Consider the following 25,629-nt stretch of genomic DNA (forward strand, 5'->3'; position numbering starts at 1 on the left):
GAGGCACGAGAATCAATGAACCCAAGAGACAGAGGCTACAAGTGAGATGGGATTGTGCCACTGCACTCCAGCCAGGACAACAGAACACGATTGTTTCTTTAAGAAACAAAAGTAAAGACAGAAAAAAAAAAAAGGCAATGCAACTCCCTGTATAGGTTCCTATTATTCTGATACTGTGCTGTAATTGTGTAGAGTTACTGGACAGGTATGTCTAGTTATTCCAAGGCATACAATAAGGACATGTTATTTGAGGAGAAAACAAACCTGCTCTCTGAGTGCTGTGATGGTTTCCTGAATTTCCGCTGCAAACTTGCTGAAATCCTGGGAGAACTTTGTTTTTGCCAGAACTGCCACATTTCTAGTATCTTCACCCACATACATTTTATCTTGTTGCCTGTTTATAACAAGAAGCAAATAAAATGCTGAAAATTAAAAGTTGTGTGAGAATTTTAAAATATCATCAAATCTTCTTTGGTCATTTGGCATGAACAAGGCATTGTGATTGGTGTTCTGTGTGATCAGGAAAGGAAAACAGTATGAGGGGGGTTCGAAATTAAAATTAAATGGCACATGAAATCGTAATCCAGAGTGTCACATCTACTTCACGTAATTTATCTAAAATGATAAGAAAGTATTTCTTATGACATAAAGGGAATGTCATGTTATATTACGTATACATTTGATATATTATTTAGATCTTAAAGTATGTCTTTTGCTAATGAATTCCTCATTGCACTTTAAACAGTGAAAGAGCAGTGACAAATTTAATACAACGTGTTATGTAGTAGCCAGGTAGGAAAGTTGCTTTCTCTATTATAAATTCATGGCAAGAACTAAAATAAGGATATTCTGAGTGACAAAAATCTAACTTTAAACCTGGTGCAAAATAGCATGGTCTTGTTGATAACGAAAGGTTATAAGGAAATCTTGGGTTGAATGAAGATATGTTTCTTAAAGTTTGCTGCGGTTTTCAAAAAACAGAAGCCAATAACTAGTTTGGGAAATAGAAATGAAAGTTCCTTCTATCTAAAATTATGATGTATTGTTAAAATACTTTTAGATAGATTTGATTTATTAGGCGTGATATCTGTGTTTCAAGTTTTCAGGGCTTTTTTCCAAATGTAAAAAGTTGGTGTTGAACAATGAGGACACGTGGACTCAGGGAGAGGAGCATCACACATTGGGGACAGTTGTGGGTGTAGGGGAGAGACAGTGGGGAGTGGGAAGGGAGGGGAGCATGGGGAGGGATAGCATGGGGAGAAACGCCAGATATAGTATGCACTTAAAGTGAAAAAAAAAGTTGTTCCTTGTGAAGAAACTATTATAACTTTCAAAATCGTTCTACTTTATTCTATTTGAAATATGTCTTCCATTGTTTACTAAGAAAATGGCTTACCAGAAACAGTACATTCTATGAGCTTGTAAAACAATGTATAAATCAGAGACATGTTATAGAGCCTACAGCAATCAGGGAATTTAAAAAGGAGAAATATGGAACAATAACAAAGTTACCAACATCAGTGGCTTAGTTACTGAATAACTCCATGACCTCTGAGACACTGTGAACACCGTGAATCAATATTGACGGCATGCTAGGTTCTATAGAGTACTGTGTTAAAATGGTTTAAACGTACAAGTGTTGTTAGGGATACCATTAATGCAAATGATTGGACCCTTTTATTTTCATAGTGCTCTCTCCTGTAAACCTTCAGTGTCTAATCAAAGGTATTTAATCCTGAAGAAGCCTGACTGGGAGCATGAAGATACAACCAAGTCAAAAGACCACATGTGGGCACATAGGGAAGCGGCTGATGGTGAGCCCAGATGTTGTGGAGTAGCACGATATGAACAATTTAACAAGTATGTGTGGGTATGTCCCAAACATCAGGCATTATGCTCAGGCAGACGGGTGCAGGGTGTGGAGGTACTGCCAGTAGGTGCCTCACATTCTTTCTGAACAGAACAGTTGGCGAACAAACAAGATATGTAACATCTGCATTAGGAAGACAAATAAGAGGTACAACCTTGTACTTATAGGCAATGATACTATATGTTAAGCTTTACTGATGTACAACTGATACATACAGAAACACATATACTTAATGTATACATTTTGATGAGCTTGGACATGTGCATATATACCTGTGACACTACAGAGTAATAAATATACATATATTCACCACTTCCAAAAATTTCCTTATGTTTTTGCATGTGTGCATGTGATTTGTTTTGGTTTTTATTTGTTTTTATGATGACACTTAAGTATGAGAGCTATCTTCTCAACATCTTTGAAAGTGTACAGTACCGTATATCAACTACTAGCTTGTACAGCGAATCTCTGGAACTTACTCATCTTGCATAAGTAAAACTCTTTACTCATTGAGCAGCAGTTCTCCATTTCTTCCTCCTCCTAGCCCCTGGCAACCACCATCCTATTCTCTGCCTCTTTGAGTCCAACTATTTTAGATACCTCGTATAAATAGAATGATGTGATATCTTTCTTTTGTGACTGGGTCATTTCACTTAGCATAAAGTCCTCTAGAACTACAATGACATAGCACCTCATACCTGTCAGGATGACTATTATCAAGAAACAAAAGATAACAAATGTCAGTGAGGATTATATGTTGGCTGGTGGAAATGTGGAATGGTGTAGTCACTGAGGAAAACAGTATGGAGACTCCTCGAAAAACAACATGGAACTGCCATTTCCTCTAGCAATCCCACTTCTGGGTATATAGCCAAAGTAATTGAAATGACTATATCAAAGAGATGTCTGCACTCCCATGTGACTTGCAGCATTATTCACAATTGCTATGATATAGAAACAATCTGTCTATCAATGGATGGATGAACAAGACTGTATTGTACACTTACAAATGTGTTAAGAGGTATGATCTCATGTTAACTGTTCTTATCCCAATAAAAAATAAATTAATGAAGTAAAATAAAATATATCAAAGATAGGTTTTTACCCCTAAAAAATTATATGTTATTTAAGAAGATTTGCAAAACATAGTAAAGGATAAAAGTCATCAGTACTCAATTAAAAAATAGGGGCGGGATCACCTAGATTCATAAGAATAAACTTTAATGTAATTCTTTATATTTTTAGTTTATTATTTCATTTACAAATAGGTTTTTTCCATAGCAAAGGTAGCACATGTTATTTTAGAAAAAGTCATTAAGGCAGAAGTGCAGAAGAAAAAATACCACTTAAATTCATCAGGAAAATTGATTCTTTTATCTCAAAACTTACTTTGCATTGTTGATTTCTGATTGAAAAAAAAAATTAGAAAGCTCTGAAAAGCACATAATATGAAGACTAAAATCCCCGTAGTTTCATACAAACATGAATGCATAAACGTATAAGAAGGCAATGTCTTCTGCCTGGGAGCAGAGCGGGAATGAGTCTGGGAAACCGTATAAAGAGAATCCCATGTCAGGCCCACATGGTTAGTGTCTGTTCTGCGCCAGGCAGGAGTCGAAGTGCCACTGTGCACTTTGTGTCATTTAACTGCCCAATAGTTCTGTGAGACACTTTGCCTGTGCTTCCGGTGAGAATACTGCAGCTTAGAAAACTGTGAACATGTCCATGATAGACACAGCTGTTAAACTGCACAGCTTGGATGCAGATTAGGATTCCAAAAAAGAAAAAGAGCCTTGCTCTTAACCAGTACACAGTCTATTTTCCACCCATAGAGAGTGGTGGGTCATTTAAAGAATGATCAGATTTATATTTTAGACAAATTGGAAGGAGAGAAGAGAGGTAAGGAGCCCAGGTAGGAAGGTTATTGCAAAAAATGAAAGACAAAAACCCAAGACACTGTGGATGTTGCTGTATTTCAGATGCTTACTGAAAACACAAAACTCAACATATTGCTTATAAGAAATGACTCTTGAATAGGGTATTGAAAGGAAGGTTTAAATTTGTGACCAAGACAGAGAAAAGAAAGGATAGAGAGGAGAGGATAAGGACAAGAAAAATAGGCACAGAGAGAAAACAAGAAGTGAAATTACAACATCAGTTATTTGTGCGTGTGGGTTGAGGGAATTCGACCTCCTCTGATCTAAACAACTATGGTACATTTAAGCACAACAGAAACAATCTATAAAGGATTACTAAAGCGTGTGTTGTTATAAAGCAAAACAAATCAGAGCTCTTTTTATCTTTTTATTGTCAGATTAATGACAAACTGAACTGCTAATGGTAAGGTGTGCCTTTGAGTACAAGTTTGATAAGATTGGCAGGGGCTGAAAATGAAATTAACCAATCTTCAGCTGAGGCAACATTTGGGCGGGGCTTCAATGGGGCCACCCAGAGTATTAAGTATTTAGAGAACAAGTTAATTTTATCTCAGAAACAAGCAAAATGAATCTTTGCGGAGGGATCTGGGTGTGGCTGTAGGAAGGACAGAAGGTAGTAATGGGTGTTGTTATACAGGCCTGTGCTTGTGGACACCACTAGAAAGCCCAATCCCCATCACCATCTTATAAAACAAGGGAAACTGCCCTCTAGTATATGAGTCTGGTACCCACTTCTGATGACACACTGGTAACACACTTCACCTAAATCAATGGAAAAACAGATGAAATGCTAAATAAAAGAGCCAAGAGAATGTTTCCCAACACTCAAATTATTTAAAAATGGTCCTCACTAAGACTCCAACTCCTGATCACCGTTCTAATCGCCTTGCAGAGAGTAGCTCCAGAAACACATAAAATGTATTTCATTTCCTTACCTTGGTATTTACAGCTCTTCGCTCTTTGCTTCGACCTTCTTTTAGAACATTCTGGAAAAATGTCCTTCATTCCTCGTTATTGAACACAGTAGCTCATTCATTCATTCATTCAACCGGTTTGGGGTTTTTGTTTTTTTTAAGTCTATAGACAAGAGTCTCGCTCTATCTCTCAGGATGTACAGTGCTGTGATCGTAATTCACGGCAGCCTCAAACTTCTGAGCTCAAGGCATTTTCCTGCCTCAGCCTCCCTATAGCATGGAGTACTGGTATACGCTACCATGCCCAGCTAATTTTTTAATTTAAAAAAATGGAATCTCACTGTGTGACCCAGGCTGGTCTTAAAGTCCTGGTCTCAGGCAATCCTCCCACCTCAGCTTCCCGAATACTTGGGACCAACTCATTTAGACACATGAGCCTTATCATTCTTCAAACACACCTCACTTCCCTTTGCTCCTGTTATTCTTTCAGACTGGGACTCCCCTAAATGCTTTCAAAATCCTAGCCTATCCTTCAAGATTCCTCCTCTGTTTATCCTGTTGAGGGACCCCAGTCAGAATTAATCACCTCTTATTCTGCATGACTCACTCCATGACTGGATTTCACATCAGTATTCACATGAGCACTTTCATAATATTTGTTCGATGCTTAAAAGAGTGTTTGGCATGCAGTGAACACTACGACAACCTGAGTCATTACCGAATGTGTGTTACAGAATACCATAAAATGCTAGCTTCTATATTAGCATCCAGTGCTTTACTTATGTATCCTCAAGTTAAAACAATAATCCTGTAAAGTAGGTATTACATACCCATTTTACAGCCGAGGAAATGGAGATTTGGAAATTTAATGTAACATGCATAGTTATGAAGCGGGAGAAATAGGATTTGGATCCACGTGCCTGACTCTAAAGCCTTCACCCTTCCTTTCCAACAACACTATCCCCTCTCCTCAGTTGCAAATCTTAGAGTACAGGGTCCATATATTGTTCAAGTTTACAGCTGTAATTGAAGAAATGGATGCCAAAAACGGACTTTGAATTTGACTGAATTATAGTACTTAGGAGGCAGCTATGAATGACAAAAATAGAACACGTGGCTCCTTGAAAAAACCTGCATCGCCTGTGGAGTTGTGAATTGCAACGCTTATTTTGGTAGCTTAGTTTCACAAGTATGTACAGACTCGTTATCCAATGAAAAGGAGCTACTGGACATATCTATGCACAAGGTGGTGTTTCTGCTTTCAGAAGCTTCCAAGTCAATGGTGAGGAGAAACTTTCTAAAGCAACACTTTGTACCAGGCTAGTATATAAGCTTCACAAAAGAAGTCCTAAGGGATTTCAAAGGAATAAGACTGACATTTCTCAGTTTTCTGAGAATTCAAAAATATTCCATGTTGGTCACAAATCAAGCCTTCCTTGCCATATACTATTAATGAATTCAAATCAACTTAACATGAATTAACTTAATAAATGCTATTACCTTTTCCACAAACAATACGATGTGTCATATTTTCAAAAAGAATCTGAAAAATATCAATTCATAATGTAATTTAAGGAGTCAAAACTAGCATCTAATACATGCAGTTTTCAGCACTTTATTGAGAAAAATTCATTGCCAAATACGCTCTGGCTAGCATACTGCAGAGTGAAATAGAACCCAAACACATTACAGAATAAATTGTGTTTGCTCCTTTTCATGTGATTCATCCTATATGTAAAAAAGTTAACTGCGGTCTCTCTTAAAAAAGTAACAAACAAATTGTAGGCTTCAAGTAAATCTATAGTAAGTTGGCTAAAGAAATGGAATATTTCTATACATACCTACTTCTTAGATGAGTCAACTCCGTATCTTTGTCATCAGGATAGCTGTATTGAGCTGAACGTTTCTTTTGAGATTCTTGTGTTACTGCTCTGAACTGTCCTCTACTTCTACAGTCTGTGGGGAAAGAAGTAACCACAATAACATCGTGTTAGATGGGGTGTCACAATCTCCTCTAGATGATTTCTTTAATGGCCAGAGAGGGCAAGAGTGCCAAGAAGAAAGAGCAGAGAGTAAGAGCAAGAGAGACCCATCTAGTCAGTTTCATTTTGCTGGGTGACAACAGTCTCAGATTCTTGCTTTTGCGTGTCACTGAAGCCCTGTTTTGCAGCAAGTGGGATGCAAAGCAATCTGCAGAACCTCCGGAGCAGCCCCAGGAAGAGTGATGTTGAATCTTAGTAAGGGCATGGATTGCATGGCGTCTTTTATTCACTAAGGACTCAGCACAATGAAGAAAGAAGCAGGAGAGCCCTGGGTGGAATGCTTGAAATTTGGGTACTCCTCAAAGTGTCTCAGCCATACCTGCTACCTACTAGAGATTTGTTTTTTAAGATGCCCTCCGTGGCACAACTGTACTGAGCCCTGAAAGTGGTTAAGATGGTAAGTTTTATGTTTTGTATTTTTATGAGAATCAAAAAGATATGAGAATATTATGAAAAGCTTTTTGCAAATAAATATGGAACTTTAAAAAGTAGCCTCTGATGTAGTATGGATATCCCTCTCAAACCTCCTGTTGAGATGTAATCCCCAGTGTTGGTGGAGCCTGGTAGGAGATATCCGGATGTGGGAGCGTTTCCCTCATGTCTTTGTGCTGTTCTCACCATAGCCAGTGAGTTCTCCGGAGATCTGTTGTGGGACCTCCCCCAACTCTCGTGCACCCGCTCATGTTACGTGTCCTGCCTCCTGCTCCCCTTTGCCTGAGCCATGAGTAAAAGCTCCCTGAAGCCTCCGGAGAGACTGAGCTCATAGCAGAGATGGGGTTTCAATATGTTGGCCAGGATGGTCTCGATCTCTTGACCTTGTGATTTGCCCGCCTCGGCCTCCCAAAGTGCTGGGATTACAGGCGTGAGCCACCGTGCCAGGCCAAATGCTTTTCTTTATAAATTACGCAGTCTTGGGTATTTCTTTATAGCAATGCAAAAACAGCCTAATACATTCTCTAAAATTTCATATCAAAACAGATGATCTGGAAACTAAGATATTCTGAAAATGAAAAAGAACGATGTAGAAATCTACATTCCCAGATAGTAAAAGTACTATATATGAAGTTAAAAAATAAAAATTCTTAATATTGGTGGGAAAATACCTAAAAAAAAAAAACAGGATAGCAACTTCAGAGCATCTTACCATGCAGTCAAATTTAACACGTTATCTTAGGCAGCACAAATTATAAAATAGAGAGAGATTACTTTTGTTCTGGACAACTAGCAAATTATTCCTTAAAGAAGAGAAAGTGAAAACGACTTACATCTTCACCTTATCATATGTGAATTAAGTTCAGGAGGAATATGATGTGAAAGATTATTAAGCAAACATGAATATGAAATTTAGGATGATTTTTAAAATGACACAACAAACTGCAAATGCTATAACAGCAAACAAGAGTACAACTTATAAATATGAACTCAATGATATTAAAACATACCAGAAATAAACTAAAATGAAAGCATCTCAAAATGACAACAGTGACATGTCTAGAATACTGGTTATGGTTGCTATTTGTTTTCTTTTTTGTTCTCTACTTCTAACTTTTGCTTTCTTTTGTCCTTGTTTTCAATAAAAAGTCTTCATTTATAAAATTCAAAAACAGTTCATTGAAGAAAATCCAAGGTTTCTTGAAAGGTTTACAAGTTAATTATCATATTGCTGTCTATTACCATAATCGGATAAAAAATTTCTGGAGACCAGGTGCAGTGGCTCACCTCTACACTCCCAGCACTTTGGGAGACCAGAGCCAGTGGATCACTTGAGGTCACGAGTTCAACACCACCTGGCCAACATAGTGAAACCTTGTCTCTACTAAGAATGCAAAAATTAGCTCGACGTAGTGGTACACACTTATAACCCCAGCAACTCGGGAGGCTGAGGCAGGAGAATTGCTTGAACTTGGGAGGTGGAGGGTGGAGTGAGGTGAAATCGTGTCATTGCACTCCAGCCTGGGCAACAGAGCGAAACTCCATCTCAAAAAAAAAAAAAAAAAAAAATTCAGAACTTGTAAGTTTAACACAGAGACTAGGCCATTTCAAAGCCTGAGCCACTTTAATGGAGGAAGCGAGGAAGCCCTGGCATAGGTGGGAGATTTTGAACAATCTAGAAGCCACATGAAAATATTGAACTACTGGGAACAGAGAATTGTTCAGAAAGAGAGGAAGGATGGTGGCAATAGAAGCTGCCATTGTCTGGACAGTTTTGCCGATGAACTGGTGGCAAAGGCGTCTACTGAAAATATTTCTATTACTACTTTATTTATTTATTTCATTTTTTAATTAGTGTTCATTTTTTTTCATTGTGCTTTATGTTCTGGGGTACATGTGCAGATCATGTAAGATTGTTGTATATGTACATACACGGTAAAGTGGTTTGCTGACTCCATCACCCTGTCACCTGTATCTGGCATTTCTCCCCAAGTTATCCCTCCCTAACCTCCTCACCCCCCACCGTCCCCCCCCCCATTTCCCCCCCAACAGACCCCAGTGTGTGATGCTCCCCTCCCTATGTCCATGTGTCTTCATTGTTCAACACCCGCCTATGAGTGAGAACATGTGGTATTTCATTTTCTGTTCTTGCATCCGTTTGCTGAGAATGATGGTTTAAAGATGCATCCATGTCTCTACAAAGGACAGGAACTCTTCATTTTTTATGGCTGCATAGTATTTCATGGTGTATATGTGCCACATTTTCCTTGTCCAGTCTATTATCAATGGGCATTTGGGTTGGTTCCAGGTCATTGCTATTGTAAACAGTGCCTCAATGAACATACGTGTGCCTGTGTTTTTATAATAGAATGATTTACAATCCTTTGGGAATATACCCAGTAGTGGGATTGCTGGGTCAAATGGAATTTCTATTTCTAGATCCTTGAGGAATCACCATATTGTCTTCCACAATGGTTGAACTAATTTACCCTCCCACCAACAGTGTTAAGAGCGTTCCTATTTCTCCACAACCTCTCCAGCATCTGTTGTCTCCAGATTTTTTAATGATTGCCATTCTAATTGGAGGGAGATGGTTGATCTCAATGTGGTTTTGATTTGCATTTCTCTAATCACCAGCGATGAGGAGCATTTTTTCATATATTCATTGGTCTCATATATGTCTTCTTTTGAAAAGTGTCTGTTCATACCCTTCACCCAATTTTGAATGGGTTTGTTTGTTTTTTTCTTGTAAATCTGTTTTAGTTATTTGTAGATTCTGGATATTAGCCTTTTGTCAGATGGGTGGATCGCAAAAATTTTTTCCCATTCTGTTGGTTGCCAGTTCACTCTAATGATTGTTTTTTTTTGTTTTGTTTTTTTTTGTTTTGTTTTGTTTTTTTTTTTTGCTGTACAGAAGCTCTGGAGTTTAATTAGATCCCATTTGTCTATTTTGGCTTTTGTTGCCAATGCTTTTGGTGTTTTAGTCATGAAGTCCTTGCCTATGCCTATGTTCTGAATGGTTTTGCCTAGGTTTTCTTCTAGGGTTTTTATGGTGTTAGGTCTTATGTTTAAATCTTTAATCCATCTGGAGTTAATTTTTGTGTAAGGTGAAAGGAAGGGGTCCAGTATATGCTTTCTGCACATGGCTAGCCAGTTTACCCAACACCACTTATTAAACAGGAATCCTTTCCCCATTGCTTATTTTTTATCAGATTTGTCAAATATCAGATGGTCGTAGATGCATGGCATTGCCTTCAAGGCCTCTGTTCTGTTCAATTTGTCTATATCTCTGTTTTCATACCAGTACCATGCTGTTTTGATTACTGTAGCCTTGGAGTATAGTTTGAAATCAGGTAGCATGATGCTTCCAGCTTTGTTCTTTTTTCTTAGGATGGCCTTGCCTATGCAGGCTCTTTTTTTGTTCCATATGAAGTTTAAAGTTGTTTTTTCCTGTTCTGTGAAGAGGGTGATAGGTGGCTTGATGGGGATAGCATTGAACCTATAAATTACTTTGGGCAGTATGCCATTTTCACAATATTGATTCTTCCTAACCATGAGCATGGAATGTTTTTTCATCTGTTTGTGTCCTCTCTTATTTTCTTGAGCAGTGGTTTGTAGTTCTCTTTGAAGAACTCTTTACATCCTTTGTTAGTTGTATTCCTAGGTATTTTATTCTCTTTGTAGTAATTGTGAATGGAAGTTCCTCTTGATTTGGCTCTGTGTCTGTTATTGGTGTATAGGAATGCTTGTGATTTCTGCAACAGTGATTTTGTATCCTGAGACTTTGCTGAAGTTGCTTATCAACTTAAGGAGATTTTGGGCTGAGACAATGGGGTCTTCTAAATATACAACCTTGTCATTTGCAAATAGAAACAATTTGACTTTCTTTTCCTAATTGAATACCCTTTATTTCTTTTTCTTGCCTGATTGCTCTGGCTAGAACTTCCAATAGTATATTGAATAGGAGTGGTGAGAGAGGGCATCCTTGTCTAGTGCCCGATATCAAAGGGAATGCTTCCAGTTTTTGCCCATTCTGTATGATATTGGCTGTGGGTTTGTTGTAAATAGCTTTTATTATTTTGAGATATGTTCCATCGATACCTAGTTTATTGAGAGTTTTTGGTATAAAGGGCTGTTGAAATTTGTCAAAGGTCTTCTCCGCATCTATTGAGATAATCATGTGGTTTTTGTCTTTGGTTCTATTTGTGTGATGGATTATGTTTATAGACCTGCGTATGTTGAACCAGCCTTGCATCCCCGGATGAAGCCTACCTGATTGTGATGGATAAGCTTTTTGATGTGCTGTTGCAATGGGTTTGCCAGTATTTTATTGAAGATTTTTGCATCTTTGTTCATTATGGATATTGGCCTGAGGTTTTCTTTTTTTGTTGAGTCTCTGCCAGGTTTTGGTATATCAGGATGATGTTGGTCTTATAAAATGATATGGGAAGGATTCCCTCTTTTTGTATTGTCTGGAATAGCTTCAAAAGGAGTTGTAACAGCTCCTCTTTGTATGTCTGGTAGAATTCAGCTGTGAACCCATCTGGACCTGGACTTTTTTTGGTTGGTAGGCTATTAATTGCTGCCTCAACTTCAGCCCTTGTTATTGGTCTATTTAGGGTTTGAACTTCTTCCTGGTTTAATCTTGGGAGGATGCAAGTGTCCAGGAATTTATCCATTTCTTTCAGATTTACTGTTTTATGTGCATAGAGTTGTTTGTAGTAATCTCTGATGATACTTTGTATTTCTGTGGAATCGGTGGTGATATCCCCTCTATCATTTTATTGCATCTATTTGATTCTTCTCTCTTTTCCTTTTTATTAATCTGGCTAGCGGTCTATTTTGTTGATCTTTTCAAAAAACCAGCACCTGGATTTATTGATTTTTTGAAGGGTTTTTCGTGTCTCTCTCTCCTTCAGTTCTGCTCTGATCTTAGTTATTTCTTGTCTTCTGCTAGCTTTTGAGTTTTTTTTTTTTTTTTTCATCTTGCTACTCTAGCTCTTTCAATTTTGACAGTAGGGTGTTGATTTAAGATCTTTCCTCATTTCTCATCTGGGCATTTATTGCTATAAATTTCCCTCTAAACACTGCTTTAAATGTGTCTCAAGGATTCTGGTAAGTTATGTTTTTATTCTCCTTGCTTTCAAAGAACATCTTTATTTCTGCCTTCATTTCATCAGTTATCTGGTCAACATTCAAGAGCCAGTTGTTCAGTTTCCATGAAGTTGTGCAGTTCTGAGTGAGTTTCTTAATCCTGAGTTCTAATTTGATTGCACTGTGGTCTGAGAGACTGTTTTGATTTCCATTCCTTTGCATTTACTGAGGAGTGATTTATTTCCAATTATGTGGTCAGTTTTAGAGTAGGTACAATGTGGTGCTGAGAAAAATGTATATTCTGTGGATTTGGGGTGGGGAGTTCTGTAGATGTCTATTAGGTCCGCTAGGTCCAGATCTGAGTTCAAGTCCCAGATATCCCCATTAATTTTCTGTTTCGTTGATCTTTCTAATATTGACAGTGGAGTGTTACAGTCTCCCACTATTATTGTGTGAGAGTTTAAGTCTCTTTGCAGGTCATTAAGAACTTACTTTATGTATCTGGGTGCTCTTGTATTGAGTGCACTTACATTTAGGATCCTAAGCTCTTCTTGTTGCATTGATCCTGTTACCATTATGTAATGCCTTTCTTTGTCTCTTTTGATCTTTGTTGGTTTAAAGTCCACTTTATCAGAGACTAGGATTGCAACTCCTGCTTTTTTTTTTTTTTTCCTCTCCATTTGCAAGGTAAATCTTCCTCCATCCCTTTATTTTGAGCCTATGTATGTCCTTGCACATGAGATGAGTTTCCTGAATACAGTACACCAATGGGTTTTGAGTTTTCATACAATTCGACAGTCTGTGTCTTTTGACTGGGGCTTTCAGCCCATTTACATATAAGGTTAACATTGTTATGTGTGAATTTGATCCTGCCATTTTGATGCTAGCTGGTTGTTTTGCCCATTAGTTGATCCAGTTTCTTCATTGTGTCAATGGTCTTTACCATTTGGAATGTTTCTGGAGTGGCTGCTACTGGTTGTTCCTTTCCTTGTTTAGTGCTTCTTTCAGGATCTTTTGTAAGACAGGCCTGGTGGTGATAAAATCTCTCAGCAATTGCTTGTCTGTAAATGATTTTATTTCTCCTTCACTTATGAAGCTTAGGTTGGCTAGATATGAAATCTAGGTTGAAAGTTCTTTTCTTTAAGGATGTTGAATGTCGGTCCCCACTCTCTTCTGGCTTGTAGGGTTTCTGCTGAGATCCTCTGTGAGTCTGATGGGCTTCCCTTTGTGAGTAACCTGACCTTTCTCTCTGGCTGCCCTTAGCATTTTCTCCTTCATTTCAACCCTGATGAATCTGACGATTATGTGCCTTGGGGTTGCTCTTCTTGAGGATTATCTTTATGGTGTTCTCTGTATTTCCTGGACTTGAATATTGGCCTGCCTTGCTAGGTTGGGGAAGTTCTCCTGGATAATATCCTGAAGAGTGTTTTCCAGCTTGGATTCATTCTCCTCATCACATTCAGGTATGCTGACCAAATGTAGATTAGGTCTTTTCACATAATCTCATATTTCTTGGAGGCTTTGTTCATTTCTTTTCACTCTTTTTCTCTAATCTTGCCTTCTCATTTTATTTCACTATGTTGATCTTCAATGTCTGGTATCCTTTCGTCTGCTTGGTCAATTCAGGTATTGAAATTTGTGTATTCTTTGTGAAGCTCTCCTGCTGCGTTTTTCAGTTCCATCAAGTCATTTATGTTCTTCTCTAATCTGGTTATTCCAGTTAGCATTTTGTCTAACCTTTTTTTGAGGTTTTCAGTTTCTTTGCATTGGGGTAGAACATGTTCTTTTAGCTCAGGGAAGTTTGCTATTACCCACCTGCTGAAGCCTGCTTCTGTGAATTCCCCAGATTCATTCTCCATCCAGCTTTGTTCCCTTGTTGGTGAGGAGTTGTGAGCCATTAGGGGAAGAGAGGCATTCTGGTTTTTTGTGTGTTTTCATCCTTTTCATGCTGGTTTCTTCCCATCTTGGTGGATTTATGTACCTTTGGTCTTTGAAGTTGGTTATTTCAGATGTGCTCTCTGAGTGGACATCCTTTTTGTTGATGTTGAAGCTATTTCTTTCCGTTTATTTGTTTTCCTTCTAACAGACAGACCCCTCTGCTACAGGACTGCTGGAGGTCCACTCCAGACCCTGCTTGCCTGGGGGGCTGCAGAACAGCAAAATTTGCTGCTGGTTTCTTCTTCTGTTATCTTTGCCCCAGAAGGGCACCTGCCAGATGTCAGCCAGAGCTCTCCTTTATGAGGTGCCTCTTTGGGTATACAGGGCTTGGGGAGCCACTTGAGGTGATAGTATGCCCCTTATCAGAGCTTAGTGCTGTGCTGGGAGCTCTGTTGTTACATTCAGAGCTGCTGGGCAGGTACGTTTAAGTCTGCTGCAGCAGAACTCATAACCACCTCTTTTCCCAGGTGCTCTGTCCTGGGAAGATGGAGCTTTATTTATAAGGTCCTGATGTGCTGCTGCCTTTTTTCAGAGACACCCTTCCCGGCAAGGAGGTAGTCTAGTCACAGTCTGCCAGCAGAGGCATTTGCTGAGATGCACGGGCTCTGCCCAGCTGCTGTGTAAACTTCCTTGCAGTTTTGTTTACAGAGGTACAGTCAGAACTGCCTCAGCCTGCCTCTGTAATTTGGATACCCTTCCCCACACAGAGCTGGACCATCCTGGGTTCAGCTGTGCTTGCTGTGAAACTCTCAATCCAGAGCGTTTCAGACTGCTGGTCTTTGTAGGAGAGAGACCCACCAAGCCAGATCATCTGGCTCTCTGCTTTCAGCCCCCTCTTTTTCAGTTGAATGGGCGGCTCTGTCTTCCAGGTGTTCCAGGCATTGGTTCAAAGGGCTGCCCAGATTTGTGTGAGATTTTGTGTGGAAACCCGCAGCACTGGCTGAAAGAGCTGTGCTGGAAACTCACGGTGCTTTTCAGCCCAGGAATATCCTGGTCTGTGAGCAGTAAAATCTGCCAGAGAAGCGCAGTATCTGAACCAGAGCGCTGGAGTGGGTGGAAAAGCCCCCGATGGCCTCCGTTGGGTAGGGAGGAGGGTCCTCCAGGGGTTGCACTTCCTGGGTGGGGCAGTGCCCTACCCTGCCTTGGCTCACCTTTCTTGGGCTACGACTGTGCAACCAGTCCCACTGAGATGCACCTGGTGCCTCATTTGAAATGCAGTGATCACTCACCCTCTGCATTGCTCTCACTGGGAACTGCACTCCAGAGCTGTTTCTATTTGGCCATCTTGGATCTCCTCTTATTATTTATTTATTTATTTATTTATTTTGAGAAGGAGTTTTGCTGTTGTTGCTCAGGCTGGAATGGAGTGGTGCAATCTTGGCTCACTGCAACCCCCACCTCCAAGGTTCAAGCGATTCTCCTGCCTCAGCCTCCCAACTAGCTGGGATTACAGGCACATGCCACCACACCTGGCTAATTTCTGTATTTTTATTAGAGATAGGGCTTCACCACGTTGACCAGTCTGGTCTCAAACTCCTGACCTCATGTGATCCATCCACCTCGGCCTTCCAAAGTGCTTGGATTACAGGCGTGAGCCACCACGCCTGACCTATTGCTACTTTTATAGCGAGAAGTCAAGACATTCCAGTAAAGCTGTACCTATTAAGGGACCCACAGGTGGTTATTTTCCCCTACTGTTATGCTGTTACCTCAACTTAGTACTTTACTGATAACCAATAACTCATAGGTATTTGGAGATCTGAGAAAAAAAAAATTTTAAGAAGAATACAACTAAAGAAAGTAAACTTCAATCATAAAATGAAACTCAGTTTTTCGATTTCTGAATAGCACACAGTTTTTGTCAATAAATATTTATGGAGAACTTACTGAATTAAGGTATTAGACTAGGCACTGTAGAGAAAATAAAAATGGATAAGGCATAGTTCCCGATTTTGAATAGGCTGGAGGTATTCTCTCCACTACAATGCAGCTTCTCCAGCTAAGCCAAATACCTTTCTTTCCAATTCTCATATGAGAAGGAAAAAAATGTAGAGAAAAGGCACTGCAGACAACTCTCATCATCGATATTCTTTTATTTATTTTTTAGAAAGATAAGCCTTTGGAATTTATTTACTTTAAAGCAACAATAGATTGTTCAAGGTCCTATACATAAAACCCAAAAGCAAGGAATCGTGTATATAACACTGCAGGTATACAGAGATGAATGCACCTAAACAGAAATAACCTACAAGACTGCAGTGAAAAGCAGCTTTCTTGTAATGTGACAGCTAAAATATTGTAGTTCTGACATCATTTCTTTTAATTCATTTTGCTATTTATTCCCAGATACTTCCAAGGGAGCAGAGTATCCTTGATTGCTGAGTGTTTGGCTCTTAAGCAAACAGCATTACATTTAATGCAATGTTAGTGCAGTAGATGTTTTGATTTTATCCTTATTTATATTTATCTTATAAATATCTATGTGTATCTGTATATATACATACATGTGCTCAAACTCTGTTCTTAGGCTTTAGATGAGTTATTTCTTTGAAACTTTACAATAGCCCATACTCCATATTATCTTCCCTATTGCTAACCTGAAGAAACTAAGGCACAGAAAGATAACATTACCTTGTACAAAGTTCTATATCTTTTCAACAGAAGAGACAAAGTTTAAATCCAGACAGTCAGTGTCAAAAGCCATAACATCACAGCACAGAATGAAGACAACAGAAGAAGGTTAACTCCTAGATTTCTGGCTTGCGCAAACTGCAAATAACATTGTCATTATTTGTTAATTGAATGGATTGATGGATGAGTCCAGGGTGGAAAGTAAAAGGAAATGACTTGAATTTAGATCAAATTAAATTTCTGGTCCATGTATGACATGGAGGCATGAAATATAGCAGATAGGCTGTTTGAAGACAGCAACAGATGTGGATGAAGATACAGCCATATGACTCATATTCAAGAGGCATTACAGGTATTGATCGACTTACAACCTATGCAACTTACGACCATTTGACTTTACGGCCACAATCACTACCCACGACTGCTCCACGTCTGGCAGCGCAAACGTTGCCCAGCTGGGCGGACGACGGTGCGGACCAGCTTCCGGCAGCACTACCATCTCCGCGTGCACCATTTCAACTGCTATCCCAGACTCGGTACAGCAATTTGTGTTTTGTGTCTCGGATATTTTTCGTCAAACCCCTCCCAAGATGTCTACCAAGAGGAAATTGTCTTTGTCTACGCCTCAGCCTGCCAAGAAGGAAAGGCCATCGATCTCGACACGAAAATGAAGGTAATTAAGCAGTACGAAGGAGGAAAGAAAGTGAATGTGATCACACGTGATACGAAGTTATCACACTCTACTGTGTCGACGGTTTTGAAAGATAAAGAAAGAATTCGTGAAGCTGTGAAAGGTTCTGCACCCATGCGATCAACAGTTATAACAAAGCAACGAAGCGGGCCCATCCACGAAATGGAGAAATTGCTATATATTTGGATGGAAGATCAAATTCAAAAACGGACACCATTAAGTCTTTTTACTGTGCAGATGAAGGCGAGAAGTCTATTTCAGACTCTGAAGGAGCGTGCTGGAGAAGATTACAGTCAACAATTTGTAGCAAGCACTGGCTGGTTCCAGAGATTCAAGAAAAGATTCCAAATTCATAGCGTTCGAGTGACTGGGGAAGCAGCGAGTGTGGATGAGGAAGGGGCACGTAAGTTTGTTGATAGTCTGGATGAATTAATTACAGATGAGGGATATCTAGCAGAACAAGTTTCCATGTTGATGAAACTGGATTATTTTGGAAACAGATGCCAGCACGCACTGATATTCACAAAGAGGCCAAAAGCATGCCGGGATTTAAAGCATTTAAGGATAGGCTAACTCTGCTGCTTGGCGGGAACATCGCAGGGTTTAAGCTGAAGCTGATCTTAATTTATCACTCAGACAACCCGCGTGCGTTCAAGAATGTTAACAAGCACACACTGCCCGTCTACTTTCGTTCTCAACGTAAAGCATGGATGACACAAGGATTGTTTGAAGACTGGTTTATGAACTGTTTTATTCCTCAAGTTCGAGAATATTGTTTGGAGAAAGATATTCCTTTCAAGATTTTATTGCTACTTGATAATGCGCCTGGACACCCACCACATCTAGGCGATCTCCATCCAGATGTAAAATTTGTTTTTCTTCCACCAAACACGACTCCACTCATCCAGCCTATGGACCAAGGTTCGATTGCTACATTAAAGGCCAACTATCTCCGAACCACCTTCGCTCAAGCAATAACCGCTATAGACGCTGACTCAGAACTAACATTGCAAGATTTTTGGAAACACTACAACATTTTGATGTGTATCAAGAATATCGCTACCGCCTGGGAGGCTGTGAAAACAAAGTGCATGAATGGCATCTGGAAAAATTGTGTTAAGTGCTATGTTAATGATTTTGACGGATTTGACAGTTAACATGAACTTGAAACGATCCGGGAAAAAATAGTAAAACTTGCTAAAGACCTTTCTTTGGAGTGTGAAATGGAAGATGTCGAAGAATTGCTAGACAAAGAATCCGGAGAACTTACAAATGAAGAGCTAATTGGACTGGAAGAAGAAAGAGTGGCGAAAGAAGAAAGAAGAGAAGCTGAGAAAGAAGAGGTGGAGCCAGAAAGAAAGTTCACCACTAAGGGATTATCAGATGGTTTATCTTTGCTGAATAAACTTCTTATACATTTCGAAGCAATGGACCCAAACATCAAACAATTTGCAAGGATTGAATGGATGGCACACGGTGTGTTTCGTCCGTATCGTGAAATTTATGAAGAAAAAAAGAAACATACAATTCAGACAAAGCTCACCATGTTTATGAAAAAAACAACTCCGGTAACCCCAACTGCTGCCTCAGATGACGACATCAACGATCCGCAGCCAGGCACCAGCGGCCAATCAAATGTTTCGCACATGTTTATATATTTTGATATGTTTTGCAATTTGGAAAATGTTTCCTATGGTATTTTTTACACCTGTATTTTGTATTTTTGTATGCACCTGTATTTTGTAATTTTGTATGTTTTACAAATGTTAAACCAGTTGTACTGGTAATGTAGTGTTTTACTTAAACCTGACGAATGTAAAAATAAGAAACAAAATGGTGTAGAAATGATACAAATGGCATAAAATGAACAAAGAAAATTCTGATATATAACAATAATGAAAGAAAATTATGATAAAATATGACTTAAAGATTTTTATAACATAATTTCACAGTACTGTACATATAGCCTACTCAACTTACGACCAAATTGTGTTACGACCAGTCTGTTGGAACCAATCGTGGTCGTAAGTCGAGCACTAGCTGTAATGGTGTGTGTGTGTGTGTGTGTGTGTGTGTGTGTATAAATGTATGCATTCAAGGCAGCCTTGGTTGCCTCCACTCCAGCCTTGCTCCCGCCTTTGCTTTGTGAATGGTGACCTAGATTTTTACTGGGTGAAACAAGGTCCTTCTCTATATAGCACCTTCTTGCCTCTCCAGTCTCATTTCTCCCTATTGTACGATCCACAGCCAGTGATCCTGCTCCAGCTTCATTAGGTCTCACTTGAGTGACAATGCCATAGGTCTCATGTCAGCCTTCTCCAGGAAGCCTTTCTCAACTGCCAAAAGAAAGTCAGGGAGAAACTCATTGCACTCTCAGCACGCTATGGATACATTGGGTCTCACTGCTCTCATTCTCTGAGACGACCAGAAGAGGACCTTGTCCTACCTACCAGTTAATCCTCAGCACCTAGGACAGCACCTGCTTGTGGCACCTGCCTAGTAAATATTTTGAGATGAATAAACAAATGACATCAATGAGGCCAAAGACTTATTTTTAAGTAATTAAGTTGTCTATTTATATATTTAAGAGCATGATTTCAGGAATCAGTCTATTTTGGTTTGTATCCATTCAAAGTACACTACTTTGAATAAGCTTCTTTAGACTATTGTTTTTCAAGTGGAATATGAGAATGAAAATATAACCTATCTTATGGATTTATTGAGAGGATTAAATTCATTAATTTAAGTGCTTAGTAAAAATTCCCAACATAGAGCTCAATCGGCATGCTCTTATTGTTTGAAATAAAGTTTAGTTAGTAATATGGCTGACTTATTTAGCTCATCAATAACTTTTACATAATGCAAAGCTGTAGACATGTTTTTGTTGATAAGTATATAACTGGGATTCAAAAATATTTTTATTGAATTCAAATGTAAGGTAACATGTTTGTAAACAGTTTTTCACGGTGATTTTAAATGACTTTACCAAAATATCTTGCCCCAGAGCAGCTGAGTGAATATATTTTACAATTTTTTTAATGTCCTATTTCTTCATAGTAAAAAAATAACATTTTGACACTGTCTTCTCTAAAACATTTTAGACTCACAGAACAATTTGTAAAATTTTTATAGTGCAAGAATTTACTATTTAAAAGTATCACCACATTAAGCTAGTAGAAAAGTGTCTGGCAGGCTTGGTAGTGAGTGCTGAAAAGGGAGAATTTCCTTCTAGATGTACATAGATGGCAATAATGCCCAGAAGACTCACATCCAAACTCAGACCCCACCTGGTCTGGCCCAGAGGTGGGCATGAGCTAAGCAGATATTGCAGGAAAAGGACTGTATATTGAGGATTAACTTAACAAAATTAGAAAATTCTCAAGACAGCAGGTTGCTTTAAGATTCTGTCTGAATATTGCACTTTATAGGAGTGGATTGACAGTCCGTGGTGAATAAACAGGGTCAAGTTTGGGAGACTGAACTACGTAGCTCAGGCAGTCATGTGCCTTTCCATGAATTGAGCAAAACTATGCAACTAGGGAACACTAGTGTCCCAATGCTGCATTCCAAAGTATAAAAATATATCAAAACAGATTTTTTAAATTGGCAAAAATATATCTGATTTTCATTTTCAACACTTTCAACATCTCTTCTGTGCTTGCAGAAAGGGAAGAAGTACAAATAACTGAGAGCAAACTTAGAAAAATGACAATAAATTTGGGGGACACTTTGAGAATGAGTGCATTCATATTGCAGATGAAACATCTCCATTGTCTGGGGTATATACCCTAGTTCTTTATCTTGCACCAAGAAAGAATTCAGGACAGGGACACACACAAGGAGTGGGGTTTAGGAGTTTAATAGACAAAAAAGATGACAGAGAGAAAAAGCTTCCTTATGCTGGGAAAGCTGGTCACCCAAGAGAGGGTCTCTGGTTTAGGGTGTAATGCAATCGATTTTGTGTAGAGGCTTGAGGAGGCAGTGATTAATTTACATAGGGCCCAGGGGATTGGTCTGACCAGGTGTTTCATTTACATAGCCAGGGAAAAGACTGACCTTCCCACCCTAGTCTTTTATTATGCAAATACAGCTTTTTTTTTTTTTTTTTAGATGGAGTTTCACTGTTGTTGCCACCCAGGCTGGAGAGCAATGGCCTAATCTCAGCTCACTGCAACCTCCACCTCCAAGGTTCAAGCAATTCTCTTGCCTTAGTCTCCTGACTGGCTGAGATTACAGGCACCCACCACCACACCCAGCTAACTTTTGTATTTTTAGTAAAGACAGTGTTTCACCATGTTGGCCAGGCTGGTCTTGAACTCCTGACCTCAGGTGATCCACCCAAAGTGCTGGAATTATAAGCATAAGCCACTGTGCCCAGGGGCAAATGTGGCTTCTACCTGTGGCCACTTTGACACCTGCTCACGTGGTGATGAGGAAAAGGGAGAGGGAGCCGTCATACTGGATACTCTGGGCTCTTAGTCAACTGTATTTACATAGGCGTATCTATGCTTGCAGCCTGACCTTTCAGACTGCCTTCTGTTAGAGAATAAATTATTTGTAGCTGCTTTTTATTAAAGGAAAATTCCACTGAGAACTATTACCCTTGGTAACTGCCCAAAATAATTTTTAATAACTCCTGTATTAATAGCAAAATGGTTTCTAGTTCTCATAAAGGAACTGGGTATATTAATACATCGTATCTTTAGGTGATGTTTCACCTTAATTAAAATCAATATTGAACTGTTCCCACAATTGTTTTGAAGTAAGAGGGTCCCAGTAGCAAACCATTATTTCTTCATGATCTTATTGGTATTTCACTTTCTTCTTACAATGGTTTTAGGACTCTATCACAGTGTAACAGGTTACTACAAATACAATGGCTTAAAATGATGCAAATGCATTTTTATGGATTGCTGTGCATTCCCTCAAAATTCATATGTTGAAAAACTAACCCCCAGTAACTCAGAATGTAAACTTATTTGGAAATAGGGTTGTTGCAGAGTAATTTGTTAATGGATCACACTGGAGTAGATGGACCACTAATTCAACATGATTAATACCCTTATAAATAGGAGAAATTTGGACACAGCCATGAACACAGAAGGCAGAGATCAGAGAAGTACAGCAGAAGCCAAGAAACAATGGATGTTGGCAAACCATGAAAACTAATGAGAGGGGCATGGATTGAATTCTCCTTCACAGCCCTCAGTTGGAACCAGCCCTGCCAGCACTTGATCATAGACTTCCAGTCTCTGGAATGGGGAGACACCTTTTGCTGTCCCATTTGTGGTTCTTTGTTACAGCATCCCAAGCAAACTACCATATGCAGCACATCACACCTTCCGTGGCCAGAATGCAGGACTCCAGGCACAGTTTAACAGGTCTTTTGCTCAGTCTCATGAAGCTGCAATCAAGAGGTTAGTGGAGCTACATTCTCAACTCATCTAGGGCAGAATCTGTTGGCAGAACTCAATTCCTCATGGTTGTATTACTGAAGGCTACCTGGAGGCCACCCACAGTTCCCTGCCATGAGGCCCCCTCCATAATAAAGAAATAAAAGCCAGAAAATGTTATCTCCACAACATAGTGGTTTGCTTTCTCACAACCAGCAGGGGAATCTTTCTCCCTCTATCTACTAAGACAGTCCAGATGACTCTAGACTCTGGTCATAATGTAGCTTGAGCATGGGAGGGATATCTCAGCACCTTTGCTGTATTCTACCGGTTAGAAACAGGTCACAGGTTCTGCTCTCACTAAAGAAAAGGGATGATATGAGAGTGTGACTCCTCAGTGTTCCATTAGTGTGTGGTCATCTCAACAACCATCCACTGCACACTGCACTCGACTTGCTCTCATGAATCAGGGAGATAGTTCCCACTATAAAAAAAATGTACTCTAATATGGAGATTTTGCAAAAAGCTAAAAAAGAACTACCATTTGGTCTGCAATCCCACTACTGAGTATTTACCCAAAGGAACAGGAAATCATTATTTCAAGGAGACACCTGCATTCATATGTTATCACAGCTCTACTCAGAAAAGCCAAAACATGAGATCAACCTAAAGATCTATCAATGGATTAAAAAATGTGGTATATATGTGCACATGTACCCCAGAGCCCAAAGTACAACAAAAGGAAATGCAGTATGTATACACCATGGATGATATGGTTTGGCTCTGTGTCCCCATCTAAACTCATCTTGAATTGTAAGCCCTACGTGTCCAGGGAGGGACCTGGTGGGAGGTGATTGGATCATGGGGGCGGTTTCCCCAAGCTGTTCTCATGATAGTGAGGGGGTTCTTACGAGATCTGACGGTTTAAAACCATGACACCTCCCCTTCACTCTCTCTCTTCTGCCACCTTCTGAAGAATGTGCTTGACTCTCCTTTGCTTTCCACCGTGATAGTGAGTTTCCTGAGGCCTCCCCATCCAAGCGGGACTGTGAGTCAGAAAACTCTATTTTATTTACAAGTTATCCAGCCTCAGAGTGAAATCATGTCTTTTGCAGCAACGTGAATGGAACTGGAGGCCATACTCCTAAGTGAAATAACTCCAAAACATAAAAGCAAATAGCACATGTTATCACTTATGAGTGGGAGCTAACAATAGATACACAAGGATGACAGAGTAGAATAACATGATGGAGACTCATGTTAGGTAGCGGAGTGGCAGGGAAGTGAAGGTTGAAATATTACCTATTGAGTACAATGGTACAAAGAAGCACACACTAAAAAGCATTCCTACGTCTCAGGGCTCCAAGAAAGAATATGGCAACAAACTTCTTCTAATTTTCATTTTTCTCTCTTTTTCCTTATTGGAAAAAAATGTTATTATTATGTTATGGTGTATATATATTATATATATTACACTTATATAATATATATTATAAATTTCTTATACTTACTACTTCTCCTTCCTGTATTTTTTAAGCCAGCTACTAGATTTATTCATCGATACAGCTTACATCTTTATTCAGACTTTCTCAGGTCATTCCTATTTATTTAACTGTCTTTTCTCTAACATCTTAAGCTGTGTGTGTTGTTCATTTATTATCATTTCATTTTTAATTAAACTACAAATCTGTTTCTGTATTTACCTTTATTTCATACATTTTGATAATAATATTATCATTAATATTTTTAGATATTCCACTTAATTTTTGTTGCCTTGTTGGTAAAATATTTATTTGGTCAAATGATTAAAAATTTCTAAGTAGCTATTTTCTTTTAAACTTGATTTTTTAATTTTAGATTAGTTACACTATGGTAAAAGATAATGAAGTCTGCTTTTGGGAATTTTAGTGTTCCTAGTGACCTAGCATATAATCAATATTGGAGAATCCTTATGAATATTTGAAGATAAAGTTAATTTTAGCTTATAGGGACAAAATAAGTACATCTCTCACAAATTGATCTCCTTAATAATATTCAAACGCAATTCTATTAAGCTGTGCTGAATGGCTTGCTGTTTCAAAAGTGAGATGGAAAATAACTCTTGTCTCAGTTAATGCTTTTAGTACTTACATTTAACTTTCTTTAATTGTGTATTGTTATTGCCACTTCTGTTTCTATATGCCTGACTTACTTCAATGTATGCTTTTATATGTAACTATTCTCAATATTTTGTTTATGTATGGCCCCTGTTAATGGTATAGGGTTAAAATTTGCTTTTTGGACAGATAAAGCAGTCATCAACTTAACACTATTTCTCTTAATGCATTGAAACTTCAGGTACATTTGTGTCTTATGAGGATTTTAAGATTTTTTTTTCAATGTTTCCTTTAGACTCCACATTGTTGGGTTTCCCTAGTGATCTGCAGAGCGTATATCCTGTTTACCAAGTATTTCACATTTTGCGGGAACATATTTGAAACTAAATTTCATTAATTATCAATGTCATACTTTAGCAATATTAATAATTACAAATATAATGAGAATTTCTAAATTTTCTAATTTTTTTCATTTATCATCATGCTTATGCAAAGTCAATTTTATCAGTAGAATTCTGATTTATTTGATCATGGCACCAACAAACGTGACAATGACAAAATGTGCTGGAATAAGTGGACTGGTAACAAGGA

General features: G+C 38.8%; 1 protein-coding gene across 2 annotated transcripts in view; it reads right to left on the reverse strand.

Moving 5' to 3' along the window:
* Positions 1 to 25,629, reverse strand: part of PXDNL (peroxidasin like) — a 458,440-nt gene that overhangs the window by 22,459 nt on the left and 410,352 nt on the right. For both annotated transcript variants that reach the window (XM_032296051.1, XM_032296052.1), the window contains exons 20-21: positions 6,563 to 6,677; positions 265 to 394 (exon numbers count right to left, since the gene is read on the reverse strand). In XM_032296051.1, coding sequence (XP_032151942.1) covers positions 265 to 394; positions 6,563 to 6,677 — 245 coding nt within the window. The remainder of the gene's footprint in view (positions 1 to 264; positions 395 to 6,562; positions 6,678 to 25,629) is intronic.

The sequence above is a fragment of the Sapajus apella genome, unplaced genomic scaffold, assembly GCF_009761245.1.
Source record: "Sapajus apella isolate SASKATOON/1434 unplaced genomic scaffold, GSC_monkey_1.0 scaffold35, whole genome shotgun sequence".
NCBI lineage: Eukaryota > Metazoa > Chordata > Mammalia > Primates > Cebidae > Sapajus > Sapajus apella.